Consider the following 16389-nt stretch of genomic DNA (forward strand, 5'->3'; position numbering starts at 1 on the left):
AGAAAAATCTAAATATCACGATATGTTTCAGCAAATACCTCGAAATCCATAGAAGATGATATAAAAGTGTGTAAAGGCAAATCAAAGAACAGCTGGAGCTGATAAGTAAGGCAGACTTTAAAACCACACTTCTGCAAAATGACGAAATCCATAACCTTAAAACGATATCTATTCTCATATCACGATATTGATTCAACATCGATATTGCCCAGCCCTGCACTCCAAACCAAATACAAGAAGCATTGTTTTTTAATTCCCCTATCTGCAGACAACCCTGTCTCCTAGAAAATGACCTTTTTATTTTCTGCAAATATCGATTGTTTTTATAATCGATTAATCTGCAGATTATCGTCTCAAATAATTGTTTAGTTTATTAAAATATCAACAGCAAAAATGGACAATTTCATGTCTTCAAATGTCTTTTTTTTCTCCAACAAACTGTGCGAAACCAAAAGATATCGAGTTTGCATTCATTTAACATGGAAAACACATCAATATTCATAATTGAGACTCAGATTTCTTTGCTTAAAAACAAACAAAAAAGACAGAATCAAGGCTTCAATTGTCAGAATAGTTGCTGTAGATCGTAGTTCCAGTTAAATGTTAATAAAATAAATGAGGCCTGTCTCACGGTTGACTTTCCACCATTAAACGCAATGTTTCCCCTCAAAGGCCTGAACAGCTCAAGTGAAGGTTTCCTCCACGAAGTTAGAACAGTTTTGGTGATTTCACATGAAGCATGTTTCTCTTTGCTCAGTGCTCCTTTCACTGGTTTCACTTTGGCTCACTTTGAAAAGAAGGTGATTTTGAGTTGAGCTTTTGAGTGTTAAACTCTTAATAAATAAAACCCAAAGATGATTTAAAAAAGTTTAATCATGCTTTTGTTGGTACGAGTTTATTTGTAAAGCAAGAATGTAAATTGTCGGTAATCAGTATCATCAAAGTGTTCTTTAAACCGGGGTGCCATTAAGTCTCTTTTAAAGTGTTTTCAGTTGTAAATAATAATGTTCTGTATAGACGTTATTTCTAAGAGACAGGGTTCAAACCTCCGTGGTCGAGGTTTAGTTCAATTCAGTCGACTAAAACTACCTGGTTCAGATTGAGAAATATTGCTTTCATGATTAAAAGTGGGGAGGGACAGAGAAAGATGAGAGAGAGAGAGAGAAGACGAGGGAAAAAACGTTTTATATATTGATTCATGTAAATAAATGTAAATGACATGAAAACATAAAGTTATTTGCAAGCAAAAGACACGAGAAATGTTTTTTTTTACTATCTATCTATCTATCTATCTATCTATCTATCTATCTATCTATCTATCTATCTATCTATCTATCTATCTATCTATCTATCTATCTATCTATCTATCTATCTATCTATCTATCTATCTATCTATCTATCTATCTATCTATCTAGACTTAAAAACTAGTGTAGTACCTCAACATTTCCACGAGAGAGCAGCACTGGTTTACGGCTGTACTGACACTACACATGAGACCATGAGAAGAAATAACCATTGTTTTAGATGAAATTAAATCTTACAATGCTTCTAATCTGACGTTTAATGAATCTACGGATTTAATGTGTATTATTATAATGTTTATTGGTTTAATGCTGCAGCTCCTCACTGGAAGGGTTTCTGTCAGATGTTTTTTCACTCACTCACACATTGTTTCACTTCCCTTTAAGAAGCCTCTCATGCATATCAGCACAGAGAGAACCACCATACAGATCATACAATTTTCACTTTATTCAATTGTTATTTTAAATGTTTTTGATCTATGTTTAAGTCAAAGAGCAAAGTTTTTTACACACCTTACATATTGAGTGTTTTTAATAATCTTGTAATATATATATAAGTTATGTTGTATTTTGAGCACACTGCTTTTACTGATACTATGATGATATAATATGCTGATGATATCCTACTTCACAATTCTAATTCAATCTTAACTTCTTAGACTTTGTAGTTCATTCAGATTCATTATACTTTCTCGATACTTCTAAAAACTTTTTCACATGGGAGTTTCTACCATGTCACTTTTTATATGCGATATAAATGAAGTATATCTGATTTTCCATAAAAATATTTAAATAATCAGCTGTGTTAGAAAATGTTTTATATTTGCAATTAAAGTAACAAAGCAGATTTTGTAGTCAAAAAAGCTTAAAGTAATCTGTAATGAAGGTTGAATTTACTTCTATCATGTCTGGCTAACATTAACCTTAACTTAATGATCATAAAATTAGTTTTTTACTGTCTGAATATAAAAAACAAGAAATTTTATAATCGTTAACTAAGATGAATTCACTGGATCTGAAAACAACTCATTTGATGAAAAGTCCTTTATTGAGCTGAAATATTTGAAATTAGCGACAAAACTTTATCAAGTAAACATGCACTTTGACAGCGAGTGAGTGAAAGAAAGAGAAAAAAGGGAGACAAAAAGTTACAGAGAGTACAGACTGACACCAGTATCAGAGGGAAATAGTCCCAGTGAGTCAGGTCAGGACTGGGAACACTGGTCTCTCCTCAGTGTCTCTGAGAGCAGAGCCTGGGAGCCCTGGGTGGCCTCACAGGTCACAGAGCCCACCTTCCTCCACTGGTCTGCAGTGAGCCTCAGGGTGCTGCTCCAGCTGTAGTGGCCGTCCTTCTCCAGCACCCCGGGGCTCCTGCTCTCCTCCCAGCTGCTGCTGCTGCTGCTGCTGCTGCCGTCCACCTTCCAGGCCAGACTCCAGTCTGAGGGGAAGCCCTTGTTGGCCAGGCACATGAGCGTGGCCTTCCCCTGCTGCAGCTCCTCACTGGAGGGGGGCAGCACCGTCAGGGTGGGACGGGCATCACCTAGGAGACACCAATCAGCTTAGAGGACAGGGACCACACAGCTGTGCATCAACCACCAGACACTTGGACACCTTTACTGTGAGAGAGTTGATTTTCTCCTTTAAGGAGTTTCTGTCAGATGTTTTTTCTGCTCCACCAGTCACTCACTCACACATTGTTTCACTTCCCTTTAAGAAGCCTCTCATGCATATCAGCACAGAGAGAACATCATATAAAGTGACCTGAAATATATCAAACTACACTGGAAATACAACATCAAAATACGTCCAAATACTAAAACTTCACCATGAAAAACCTCAGCTAAACATTACTTTAAAGTATTTAGTGGAAACGTCAACAAGATTAGAAAAAACTACTGACTACAATCAACAGTTCATGTGGATTTCAATGATTATTTAAAACAGTGCAAAAGATTTTCAAAACTTTATGCCATATTTGAAACATGGATGAGATTTTGCACTTTCTCAAATATTTATCTCAACACTGATCAATATAACTTGTTTAACTGATGAGGAATTTGTTTTAAAAACAGTTATTATTGAGGTAGAGAATTAAAAAAACAATCCTGGTTAACATTTGAAAAACAGCTTTTAAACATATATCTTCTAAACATAAACTGTATGAATTTCAGTATAACATGAATGTGTACAAAAAAGTTTAGTAAAACTGCTCTGAGTTAGTCTCCATGATAAACGAAGAGATAAAAACATGAACAGTAGAAGTGTTTTAAAGAAAACATATAGATATATATATAGACAAGATATTTTTATCTGCTTTAATCGTCAAACAACTGAATTTTAAACATTACTTTACAATATAATATTTAGTATTACTGTAGAAACTTACTTCCAACATCCAGTCTGGTTCCTCCACCAAAAGTCAACCACAGTGATACAAAGTCATTGAGCCGCCGTACAAAAACCTCTCACTGTAGAGAGACACGGCTCTCTGACTTTGACACAAACAAACTCACCAAACACATTCACAGTTTACCCAGTTTATGTTATAACTGTTTTTTAATTGCTTTTGCTAAACTTTGTTTTTATACTAATTAACAAACTATACATGTGTATTTAACAATTTATGTTTAAACTGTTTGGCATTCATGATGAAATATTAACATTTTCTTTCAGCAAAACAAATTGAATATGATCAAGATATTCCTAAAGAAAAACTGTTTGGCATTCATGAGCAATATTAACTTTTCTTTCAGCAAAACAAATTGAATATAGATCAAGATATTCCTGAAGAAAAACCGTCCAACAAATCCTACAAAAATTTAAATAATCATCATAAGTGCATATTTATTATACACTATAATAAATAAAAAATAACAATTTTACATACTCAAACAAAAGACTGAAACAAATGACTTTGACAAAAACTAACTCGCCCAGCACATTCCCAGTTAACCCAGTTTTGTTATTACTGGTTATATTACTTTTAAACTGATTCACAACGATACCTATATATATAACAATTTATTTGTAAAATGTTAGAATTGTATAAGTGATATAAGCTTGTCTCTCGATAAAACAAATTGTTATAAGATATTCTTAAAGATGAACTCTTCAATAAATCCTGCCAAATGTCAATTATTATATAAATGCATGTTTATTGTACAATTTAATGAATTAAAAGTAATCATTTTGTTAAAATAGGTCCCACAATGATGATAGTTGATGTTCTACTGAATAACGGGGAATTCAAAAAATACTGTGGAAGACTTTTTTCTAACAAACTCAAACCAAAGACTCAAAAAGCACTGACACATTCCTGATCAATACTCTGATAAAGTCATTGATCCATTGATAAACAGCATCATCAGAGTAATCCATAAGTCCCTGTTGGAGTCAGTCAGAGCATTTCCATAGAGAGACACTTTGCATCAGCAGCACCATCCTCCAGTGCTCTGGGAGAGTTTATAGTCCTGAGAGTTGAACACTGGATGACTGACAGCTGTCCTTCATCACAACAGAAGACACAGAAATCCTCCTCATCAAAAACATGACTTTGATCTCCGTCCTCATCTGGACTCTCCTCTGCTGCTGCTTCACAGGTAAAGTCCAGAGAATCAAACTCCTCTCCTCTATGAACATCCGTCCCTCTGAAATGAAGCCGACAAAACCATGACGCTGCTTTATGTTTTTGTCTCTGTGTCCTCAGAGTCCAGAGGACAGGTCACAGTGACTCAGCCTGGAGCAGTGAGCTCTGCTCTGGGAGGCTCCGTCTCCATCTCCTGTAGGACCAGTCAGGATGTTAATGGTGGGATCTATTTAGCCTGGTACCAACAGAGAGATGGAGAAACTCCTAAACTGCTTATCTATACAGCAACTTCTCGACAATCAGGGATTCCAGGTCGTTTTACAGGCAGTGGATCAAACTCTGCCTTCACTCTGACCATCAGTGGAGTCCAGACTGAAGATGCAGCAGTTTACTACTGTCAGAGTGAACATTATATCAACAGTCTGTATGTGTTCACACAGTGAAAAAGCGTCGTACAAAAACCTCCCTCAGTCAGACTGAACAGAAACTGAACTGACTGCTGCAGCTGGAAGCTACTGCAGAGACTGATACACTTCACTGAACACACACACACACACACACACACACACACACACACACACACACACACACACACACACACACACACACACACACACACACACACACACACACACACACACACACACACACAGACACACACACATCTCATTTGAATCACAGAATAGACTTCACACTTCAACTCCATAGTTTATCTGTTATGCATCAACCACCCAAATCTTAACCATTGTCCTAATGATTACCCCAAGTCTTCAACATGTAAATGTAATGTTTTACCTGATGGACAAGGGTCTTCCATAAGCAAATGCAAGACCCACAATTATCAGATTTATTTTCCCACAACCGGTAAAATCAGCCCAGTCACACCGTCTAGAGTTGGTTAATGTTCTATACAGATAGCTCACTGTATCTGTGGATCAATGTTGATGCATATATAATACAAAAATAGTCATAAAGATGAATTAGTAATGAACAACTTGTTTCCCCACCATCACAGTATTTTTTCATTTAAACATATCTCTTGAACAAAGAAGTCCTTAAACATCTCAGGTCTCTGTTAATTCATTATCATCAGAAAATCAGAATGAATTACCAAACTGGAAAGATGAAAAGAAACTGTCCACAAGTTACTGGATAAGTTTACTCTATCTGTTGTTCCAGGACAGACTGTCTCCATCAATGTACAGCCAGTTCAAGTGTTAGCACCTGCCTTAACTGGTATCGTTTTTTCATCTGATCACAAGAAAGCAAGTTTTTTGAGAATCCTTTGCCCAAATGTGCAGGAAATATTTTGCATTGTTTGAAACTACATTTCATCAAACTGAGATAAAGGACTGGATCAAATTCAAGTTGTATTAATGGAGTTCAGACTGAAGATGCAGGAGAATTATTTCAGCAGAGTAGCTTCCAAATGTTCTCGTACAAAAACCTCCTCAGCTTTTGCCTGACTTGGTAAACAGCTACAAAACTGTCTTTACAGAGTCAATTAACATACTGTTTTTTTATCATAGTTGTCATTCTGTTAAATATAGACTGACTCTTTAACAGTGGATCCATTAGGTCTTAACAGGACAAAAACCTGAATTTGGTGGATTTGTGTTTAGCATTATAGTACATTATTAATATTAAAAAAACAATTATAAATCTTGGTACAGATGAAACATTTTGAAATGTAGTCAATGGGCTCAAATTTATTCCATACAATAATTTTTATCAGCTCTTTCTAACTGATTGTTGGAAACTGGATAAAGAATTTTCACAGTTTTGTGTCATGATTTAAATAGTCAATGTTATGTCAGTAATTGGATGATATCGACAAATTATGAGATACAACACAATTCAGTATTTCAGAGTATTTCACGGAGCATTATTTATTTTTAAATCATCAACTTAAAATAGACAATCCTAATGATCTGATCCTTAAACAAATTCAATCTTTTTGGATTAAATATATCAACTGTTGTGATGATAGACAACCTCATATTACAACAGTTATACTTTTATACTATACATGGACACAAATTATTTGAAGAAAAGGTCTTTCATATTTTAACATTATATCATTTTTACTGAAGGAAGGGAACAATGACCATGTGTTAATGCTGCAAACAGACAGGAGGAGACAGAGACTGTGCTAATATCTCTTTTGTGTCAAGTCCTTGAATAAAATTGTACTGTTTCATTAAACATTATTATATGTAAAAACTCAAATGAAATGCGTATCACATTATGCAGATAATACCCTGCTTTTTATTACCAATCCTGAAAATGATCTGTCCTATTTGACAACAATTGAACATATCTAATATATCTTCTTTAAAGGTAAACATAAGTGATAACAGAGTGCTTTGTGATTGACCATTGAAATTATTCTACCATGTGTGTTGTTAGGTAATATAATTCAAACAGGAACGACAATGAAGGAACATCTACAAACTTAAAACAACTAAAATAACCTGGAAAGAATTTGACTTATTACTTTTGCGACTTTTTTAAATTAAATCTGACTAATAATTCTAATATATTATTAATGTCAAAGAAAGAAAGTAAAAAGACACGTCATATTTAGTCCATAAGTCCCTGTTGGAGTCAGTCAGAGCATTTCCATAGAGAGACACTTTGCATCAGCAGCACCATCCTCCAGTGCTCTGGGAGAGTTTATAGTCCTGAGAGTTGAACACTGGATGACTGACAGCTGTCCTTCATCACAACAGAAGACACAGAAATCCTCCTCATCAAAAACATGACTTTGATCTCCGTCCTCATCTGGACTCTCCTCTGCTGCTGCTTCACAGGTAAAGTCCAGAGAATCAAACTCCTCTCCTCTATGAACATCCGTCCCTCTGAAATGAAGCCGACAAAACCATGACGCTGCTTTATGTTTTTGTCTCTGTGTCCTCAGAGTCCAGAGGACAGGTCACAGTGACTCAGCCTGGAGCAGTGAGCTCTGCTCTGGGAGGCTCCGTCTCCATCTCCTGTAGGACCAGTCAGGATGTTTATATTTATAACAGTAAACACTATTTAGCCTGGTACCAACAGAGAGATGGAGAAACTCCTAAACTGCTCATTTATTATGCTAGCAACACTCGACAATCAGGGATTCCAGGTCGTTTTACAGGCAGTGGATCAAACTCTGCCTTCACTCTGACCATCAGTGGAGTCCAGACTGAAGATGCAGCAGTTTACTACTGTCAGAGTTATCATGAGATCAACAGTCAGTATGTGTTCACACAGTGAAAAAGCGTCGTACAAAAACCTCCCTCAGTCAGACTGAACAGAAACTGAACTGACTGCTGCAGCTGGAAGCTACTGCAGAGACTGATACACTTCACTGAACACACACACACACACACACACACACACACACACACACACACACACACACACACACACACACACACACACACACACACACACACACACACACACACACATGCTGTACAATTTAATCAAGAGGATTGAGTATTTACATATAGTTGCTTTCACAATTAATGAACATTTATCACAAGAAGTTCAATGACAAAAACTTTATCTTGGTGGAATTTAAATTAATCTTTCCAACACAGCTTTTCATCATCCATTTGTTGCACACTCGGACAAAAAGGGACTTCCAGGCGTGCATAAGTTTTTAAATAATAGTTTTCCTGAAAGTACAGAAACACATTCACTTCAGCGCTGACTGCACCCTGCAGGTGGCTTTGGTCATCTGACGTCAAGTGCACGTTGCTCTCTTTTCTCACCCGAAGGACCCCCAAGCCGCCCGAAGCGCTTTTCCAGCTCCACTCACTGCAACCCAACATTCACCCATTAATCACTGTAGTTGTCATGCAGGTGAACACATGCCAGGTGATGACCAACAAATCAATCAGCAAACAATAAAAATAATAAATACATCAGAATATGGGGGTGTCCATGTCCAGCTACCACTATCATGTCCAACATTACTGTGGGCCCCACACATTCATATCCTGTTATAGTCCCTTGTTCTAATCTGATTAACCAAAGAATCAAGAAAAGCCGACCTGAAACTGATATATATTCTTAGTTTATCTGCATGTATATAAAGTGTATGCAAAAACACATTTTCTCTTACATTCAACTCAAAAGCCCAACAAATACATTTATTTAAACAATAATTCATTCTGACCTTGAAAACAGCAAAAGTAATCTCTTCACAATGTCCATCCACTAACTGTTGTTGAGCCTTCCATCATAACCTCAGCAGATTGAGTCCCACAGTTGTCATTAAAATAAAGATTTTCAAATTCCCAACAGGAAAGCTACTGAAATGGACTTTGTGGTGAAATGTTTTAAATGTAAAGCTTGGATTTTCACTCTGAACTTGTGGATGAGAAGTTCTTAAAGTGCACCATGAAGATCTTCAGAGAACTCACATCTTCATGGACTTGAGTGAAACAAATCTGTCCAACTGGAATAGACGGTGGGCTGAACGTGTTTTTCAGCCATATTCATGTATGATATTAAATTATTCCACATAATCCAATAAAATAAATTGGCAGCTTTGGTTTGATCATATAACTAGTTGCATCATTAACATCATCAACCAATCATGTATGGCTTCAATGGATCGCCATTGCTGAGGATGGATCAATTCAAAACCTAAAGCAGAGAGGAGCCTTCAGTCCACCGTCTAGAACTGATGATGACTTCCATGTTTCCTGGTTCTGCCCACATGTCCAAAACTTATTGATGAAGTCTCTCAATCAAACTATCTGAGAACCTCAACCTCAGCCTTCCTTAAAGCCTCATCACATCTTTACTTGGTGAAATCTCCACATTACAAACACCTAAACATGTCAAACCCTCATTACTATTGATATCAGCATCACTGTGCAAATTACCAAACTGGAAAGACGGAACAAAACTGTCCACAAGTTACTGGATCAGTTTACTGCCAGACCATTCAATGTCCTCGACATGTAAATATGTAAATATGTAGATCAATGTTCTCAGCAGTGAGGAGGAAACATGATGATGTGTTGAGGACAGCTACAGTTCACTGACTCTGTGTGTTTGCATATGTGTCCTGCCTCTCTGCTCCCAGCCGTTAAGAGGCCAGTGTTGATCAGTGGCTGTCCAGGCCTTTCAGAGACTCTGACACGCCGGCAGCACAATGATGATGTCACTGACTCTACTGCTGACCACCCTGGGGCTCCTTGTTCAGGGTGAGACTCTCTTCTGAGAACTTTGGTTCACCACCATGATGTTCTGCTGTGATGGAGGAACACTGAAACAAGCAGCATTTACCTTCTTCCATCTGTTCTCCATGTTAAAGAAATGAGACTCTTCTGTTTGGATGTTGATCATCTTTCTCCAAACTGGATTTGTCTCAATAACCCTTCTGCTCTTTTTCATGTTTTATAGATTCATCAGGAGAAATCATCCTGACTCAGTCTCCTGGATCTCAGTCTGTTGTTCCAGGACAGACTGTCTCCATCAGATGTAAAACCAGTACAAGTGTTAGCAGCTACCTTCACTGGTATCTTCAAAAACAAGGAGAATCTCCCAAACTTTTGATTTATAATGCTACAAGTCTTCAGTCTGGGTTTCAGATCGTTTCAGTGGAAGTGGATCTACAACTGACTACACTCTGACCATCAGTGGAGTTCAGACTGACCATTAGTCCAGATTACTTTGTGAAGATACAGGAGATTATTATTGTCAGCAGTGTAACAGCTTCCCGTTCACACAGTGATACACCGTCGTACAAAAACCTCCTCAGCTGAAGAGGAACTGATCTGACTCAACAGCTGCATAAAATTTAAACACTAGAGGTTTCATAAACATAGATTTTTATGTGGGACAAAAAAAAAGTCAGCATTAAAACAATGAACATATTTCTGTTAACTCAAGTTTTTGGAGTATTTTCAAGCAATGTAAGTTTGCTCAAAGTAAGAGACAAAACTTTAGAATTTTAGCTGCTCACAACAGTGTTAACCAAGTGTCATTATAAAAAATAATCAATACATGTAAGTACAAATATTTAATTAATTATAAGTATTACTTTTTATGGTTGCTTTGGAAAATGTCAGAAGCTTCAAAGTCAAAATTGAAATAAAACAACAAATTGCAATTTTAACAAAACCATGTTTCGTACTGTTATGAATTGTATAGAACTATTTATACATTTGACTATACTCAAACATTTTTTGGGTCTTCTAGGTATTAGGATGATTTAGACAAACTATATAATACAGCACAATTCAGTACAGAGTAGGTCACTCTGCATTATTTATTTCTTAAATGATCAATTTAAATAATAAAATCCTAGAGATCTGAAGCTAAAACAAACTCAATCTCTTTGGATTAAATGTATCCACTGTTTGAATGATAGACAAAGACATATTAAAACAATAATGCTTTTATAATAAACATGTACACATCTGATTTGATCAATAGGTATTTCGTATTTTAAGAGAATATCAGTTTTACTACGGGAAGCAAAAAATTACCATGTGATATTACTACAGACAGAGAGGAAGAGACAGAGACATTATTATACACTCTTTAAAGTCTTTTGGTGGAGTTGTACTGTCTCATTAAACATTATTATATGTAAAAACTCAAATAAAAGGTATGTTATATCACATTACACAGATGATACTACTGCTTTTTATATTATAATCTTGAACTTTTTATTGTATCTGTCCTATTGTCTTTGAAGCTTTTGACCAAAATTTACCAAAACATGAATTGTGGATCTTCTTTAAGGGTAAACATAAGTGATAAAATCTCACTTTTATGTCATTCCCATTGAAATGTTCCCATCATGTTTTGTTATACAAAACTAATTAATATAGATTAAAATTATTTAATTGGACAATCAATCATCCTTTTTGCCCAGATTAAAACATTTTAAAAAATTCCTCTAACAATTAGAAAAATTACCTCATTATGACTTTTGTATCATTAAATCTTGTAGATATTAATATATATTAATGTCTAAAGAAATAAAGTCAAAAGACATGAAACAGTTTAAATAACATGATTAAATCTTTATTGTTTTAAAACCAACACAAGCAAGAAGATGTTAATGTTGAAACATTTCATATGAAAAAGAAGAAGAGAGCAGACTGAGAGCAGTATCAGAGTGAAACCAGTAGCAGAGTCCCAGTGAGTCAGGTCAGGACTGGGAACACTGGTCTCTCCTCAGTGTCTCTGAGAGCAGAGCCTGGGAGCCCTGGGTGGCCTCACAGGTCACAGAGCCCACCTTCCTCCACTGGTCTGCAGTGAGCCTCAGGGTGCTGCTCCAGCTGTAGTGGCCGTCCTTCTCCAGCACCCCGGGGCTCCTGCTCTCCTCCCAGCTGCTGCTGCTGCTGCTGCTGCTGCCGTCCACCTTCCAGGCCAGACTCCAGTCTGAGGGGAAGCCCTTGTTGGCCAGGCACATGAGCGTGGCCTTCCCCTGCTGCAGCTCCTCACTGGAGGGGGGCAGCACCGTCAGGGTGGGACGGGCATCACCTAGGAGACACCAATCAGCTTAGAGGACAGGGACCACACAGCTGTGCATCAACCACCAGACACTTGGACACCTTTACTGTGAGAGAGTTGATTTTCTCCTTTAAGGAGTTTCTGTCAGATGTTTTTTCTGCTCCACCAGTCACTCACTCACACATTGTTTCACTTCCCTTTAAGAAGCCTCTCATGCATATCAGCACAGAGAGAACATCATATAAAGTGACCTGAAATATATCAAACTACACTGGAAATACAACATCAAAATACGTCCAAATACTAAAACTTCACCATGAAAAACCTCAGCTAAACATTACTTTAAAGTATTTAGTGGAAACGTCAACAAGATTAGAAAAAACTACTGACTACAATCAACAGTTCATGTGGATTTCAATGATTATTTAAAACAGTCCAAAAGATTTTCAAAACTTTATGCCATATTTGAAACATGGATGAGATTTTGCACTTTCTCAAATATTTATCTCAACACTGATCAATATAACTTGTTTAACTGATGAGGAATTTGTTTTAAAAACAGTTATTATTGAGGTAGAGAATTAAAAAAACAATCCTGGTTAACATTTGAAAAACAGCTTTTAAACATATATCTTCTAAACATAAACTGTATGAATTTCAGTATAACATGAATGTGTACAAAAAAGTTTAGTAAAACTGCTCTGAGTTAGTCTCCATGATAAAGGAAGAGATAAAAACATGAACAGTAGAAGTGTTTTAAAGAAAACATATAGATATATATATAGACAAGATATTTTTATCTGCTTTAATCGTCAAACAACTGAATTATAAACATTACTTTACAATATAATATTTAGTATTACTGTAGAAACTTACTTCCAACATCCAGTCTGGTTCCTCCACCAAAAGTCACCCACAGTGATACAAAGTCATTGAGCCGCCGTACAAAAACCTCTCACTGTAGAGAGACACGGCTCTCTGACTTTAAGACTGAGAGTCAAACTAAAATCCCCTTAAGATGCAACTTTACCACAAAAGTTGGAAGTAACGATTTATTCTCTAGTTTAATGTTTTACTTAAACAACAATTTGTTTTTTAATTGCTTTTGCTGATGTGAACTTTGTTTCTTAGAGCAAAATATTTGTCAAAAACTTCATCCATGAAAGTTGAAAAGACAACTACTTTTGAATATGAAATAATCCAAAGACAAATTACTCCTGAAATAATGAAATATTTAAACATTTGACTTACTTCCAACATCCAGTCTGGTTCCTCCACCGAACGTGTACCACAGTGATACAAAGTCATTGAGCCGCCGTACAAAAACCTCTCACTGTAGAGAGACACGGCTCTCTGACTTTGACACAAACAAACTCACCAAACACATTCACAGTTTACCCAGTTTATGTTATAACTTCCTGCAAAATGTATATGATTATCATAAGTACATATTTATTGTACACTATAAAAAATGAAAAATAACTTATCATTTTACATACTAAAACAAAAGACTCAAACAAACGACTTTGACAAAAGCTAACTCACCCAGCACATTCCCAGTTAACCCAGTTTTGTTATTACTGGTTATATTACTTTTAAACTGATTCACAACGATACCTATATATATAACAATTTATTTGTAAAATGTTAGAATTGTATAAGTGATATAAACTTATTTGTAAAATGTTAGAATTGATAAAACATAAAAATTGATATAAGATATTTTAAAGATGAACTCTTCAATAAAACCTGCCAAATGTAAATAATTATTATAAATGTATGTTTATTGTCCGATATAATAAATGAAAATAAATAATTTTGTTAAAATAGGTCCCACAGTGATGATAGTTGATGTCCTAGTGAATAACGGGGAATTCAAAAAATACTGTGGAAGACTTTTTTCTAACAAACTCAAACCAAAGACTCAAAAAGCACTGACACATTCCTGATCAATACTCTGATAAAGTCATTGATCCATTGATAAACAGCATCATCAGAGTAATCCATAAGTCCCTGTTGGAGTCAGTCAGAGCATTTCCATAGAGAGACACTTTGCATCAGCAGCACCATCCTCCAGTGCTCTGGGAGAGTTTATAGTCCTGAGAGTTGAACACTGGATGACTGACAGCTGTCCTTCATCACAACAGAAGACACAGAAATCCTCCTCATCAAAAACATGACTTTGATCTCCGTCCTCATCTGGACTCTCCTCTGCTGCTGCTTCACAGGTAAAGTCCAGAGAATCAAACTCCTCTCCTCTATGAACATCCGTCCCTCTGAAATGAAGCCGACAAAACCATGACGCTGCTTTATGTTTTTGTCTCTGTGTCCTCAGAGTCCAGAGGACAGGTCACAGTGACTCAGCCTGGAGCAGTGAGCTCTGCTCTGGGAGGCTCCGTCTCCATCTCCTGTAGGACCAGTCAGGATGTTTATTACGATGGAGACCACTATTTAGCCTGGTACCAACAGAGAGATGGAGAAACTCCTAAACTGCTCATTTATTATGCTAGCACTCTACAATCAGGGATTCCAGGTCGTTTTACAGGCAGTGGATCAAACTCTGCCTTCACTCTGACCATCAGTGGAGTCCAGACTGAAGATGCAGCAGTTTACTACTGTCAGAGTTTTCACTATATCAACAGTCAGTATGTGTTCACACAGTGAAAAAGCGTCGTACAAAAACCTCCCTCAGTCAGACTGAACAGAAACTGAACTGACTGCTGCAGCTGGAAGCTACTGCAGAGACTGATACACTTCACTGAACACACACACACACACACACACACACACACACACACACACACACACACACACACACACACACACACACACACACACACACACACACACACACACACACACACACACATGCTGTACAATTTCATCAAGAGAGTATTTCACTATAGTTGCTTGAACAGTAAACAAACATTTATCACAAAAAGTTCAATGACAAAAATGAATATTGCTGGAATTAAAATTCATCTTTCCACCACAGCTTTTCATCATCCATTCATATCCTGTTATAGTCCCATGTTCTGTGGTTAGCACTGTCGCCTCACAGCAAGAGGGGCCCGGGTTCAATTCCCGGACCAGATGGCCTTCTGTGTGGAGTTTGCATGTTCTCCCTGTGTCAGCGTGGGTTCTCTCCGGGTTCTCCGGCTTCCTCCCACAGTTCAAAAACATGCACTTCAGGATTATTCGATGACTCTAAATTGCCCGTAGGTGTGAATGTGAGCGTGAGTGGTTGTTTGTCTCTATATGTCAGCCCTCTGATAGGGTGAACCCTGCCCTTCGCCCATTGACAGCTGAGAGCTGAGATCGGCTCCAGCATCCCCACGACCCTTAACTGGATAAGCGGTTACGGAAGATGAATGAATGTCCGTCCACTAACTGTTGTTGAGCCTTCCATCATAACCTCAGCAGATGAGTCGCCCAGTTGTCATTAAAATAAAGATTTTCAAATTCCCAACAGGAAAGCTACTGAAATGGACTTTGTGGTGAAATGTTTTTAAATGTAAAGCTTGGATTTTCACTCTGAACTTGTGGACGAGAAGTTCTTAAAGTGCAGCATGAAGATCTTCAGAGAACTCACATCTTCATGGACTTGAGTGAAACAAATCTGTCCAACTGGAATAGACGGTGGGCTGCGTGTTTTAGTGATCTAGATTCATCTCCATTGATCTAGTAAATCATATTCATGTATGATATTAAATTATTCCACATAATCCAATTAAATTAGTTGGCAGCTTTGGTTTGATCATATAACTAGTTGCATCATTGACATCATCAACCAATCATGTATGGCTTCAATGGATCGCCATCGCTGAGGATGGATCAATTCAAAACCTAAAGCAGAGAGGAGCCTTCAGTCCACCGTCTAGAACTGATGATGACTTCCATGTTTCCTGGTTCTGCCCACATGTCCAAAACTTATTGATGACTGTTATGTTCCCCTATTAAGGTCCAGGGGATGAGGGGAGTAACAACATGAAATAACCCAGGGAACAAGAAGCAAGGGCAAAACTTGAGTAAAG

General features: G+C 37.0%; 5 gene segments (V, D, J or C); 3 read left to right on the top strand and 2 right to left on the bottom strand.

The window, feature by feature from the left end:
- Positions 1-2374: 2374 nt before the first annotated feature.
- On the bottom strand, positions 2375-3824 carry LOC129097703 (Ig kappa-b4 chain C region-like). The segment is given in 3 exon segments: positions 2375-2842; positions 3689-3764; positions 3816-3824. Coding segments are annotated over 3 exon segments (420 nt in total).
- A 590-nt stretch (positions 3825-4414) lies between these two features.
- LOC129096949 (Ig kappa chain V region 3381-like) lies at positions 4415-5452 on the top strand. The segment is given in 2 exon segments: positions 4415-4901; positions 5009-5452. Coding segments are annotated over 2 exon segments (375 nt in total).
- A 1396-nt stretch (positions 5453-6848) lies between these two features.
- On the top strand, positions 6849-8292 carry LOC129096940 (Ig kappa chain V region 3381-like). The segment is given in 2 exon segments: positions 6849-7701; positions 7809-8292. Coding segments are annotated over 2 exon segments (387 nt in total).
- Positions 8293-11993: 3701 nt separating this feature from the next.
- LOC129097704 (Ig kappa-b4 chain C region-like) lies at positions 11994-13909 on the bottom strand. The segment is given in 3 exon segments: positions 11994-12385; positions 13607-13682; positions 13901-13909. Coding segments are annotated over 3 exon segments (420 nt in total).
- A 350-nt stretch (positions 13910-14259) lies between these two features.
- Positions 14260-15141, top strand: LOC129096946 (Ig kappa chain V region 3381-like). The segment is given in 2 exon segments: positions 14260-14583; positions 14691-15141. Coding segments are annotated over 2 exon segments (381 nt in total).
- The last annotated feature ends 1248 nt before the right edge of the window (positions 15142-16389 follow it).

Source organism: Anoplopoma fimbria, chromosome 10 (assembly GCF_027596085.1).
Source record: "Anoplopoma fimbria isolate UVic2021 breed Golden Eagle Sablefish chromosome 10, Afim_UVic_2022, whole genome shotgun sequence".
Classification (NCBI taxonomy): Eukaryota; Metazoa; Chordata; class Actinopteri; order Perciformes; family Anoplopomatidae; genus Anoplopoma; species Anoplopoma fimbria.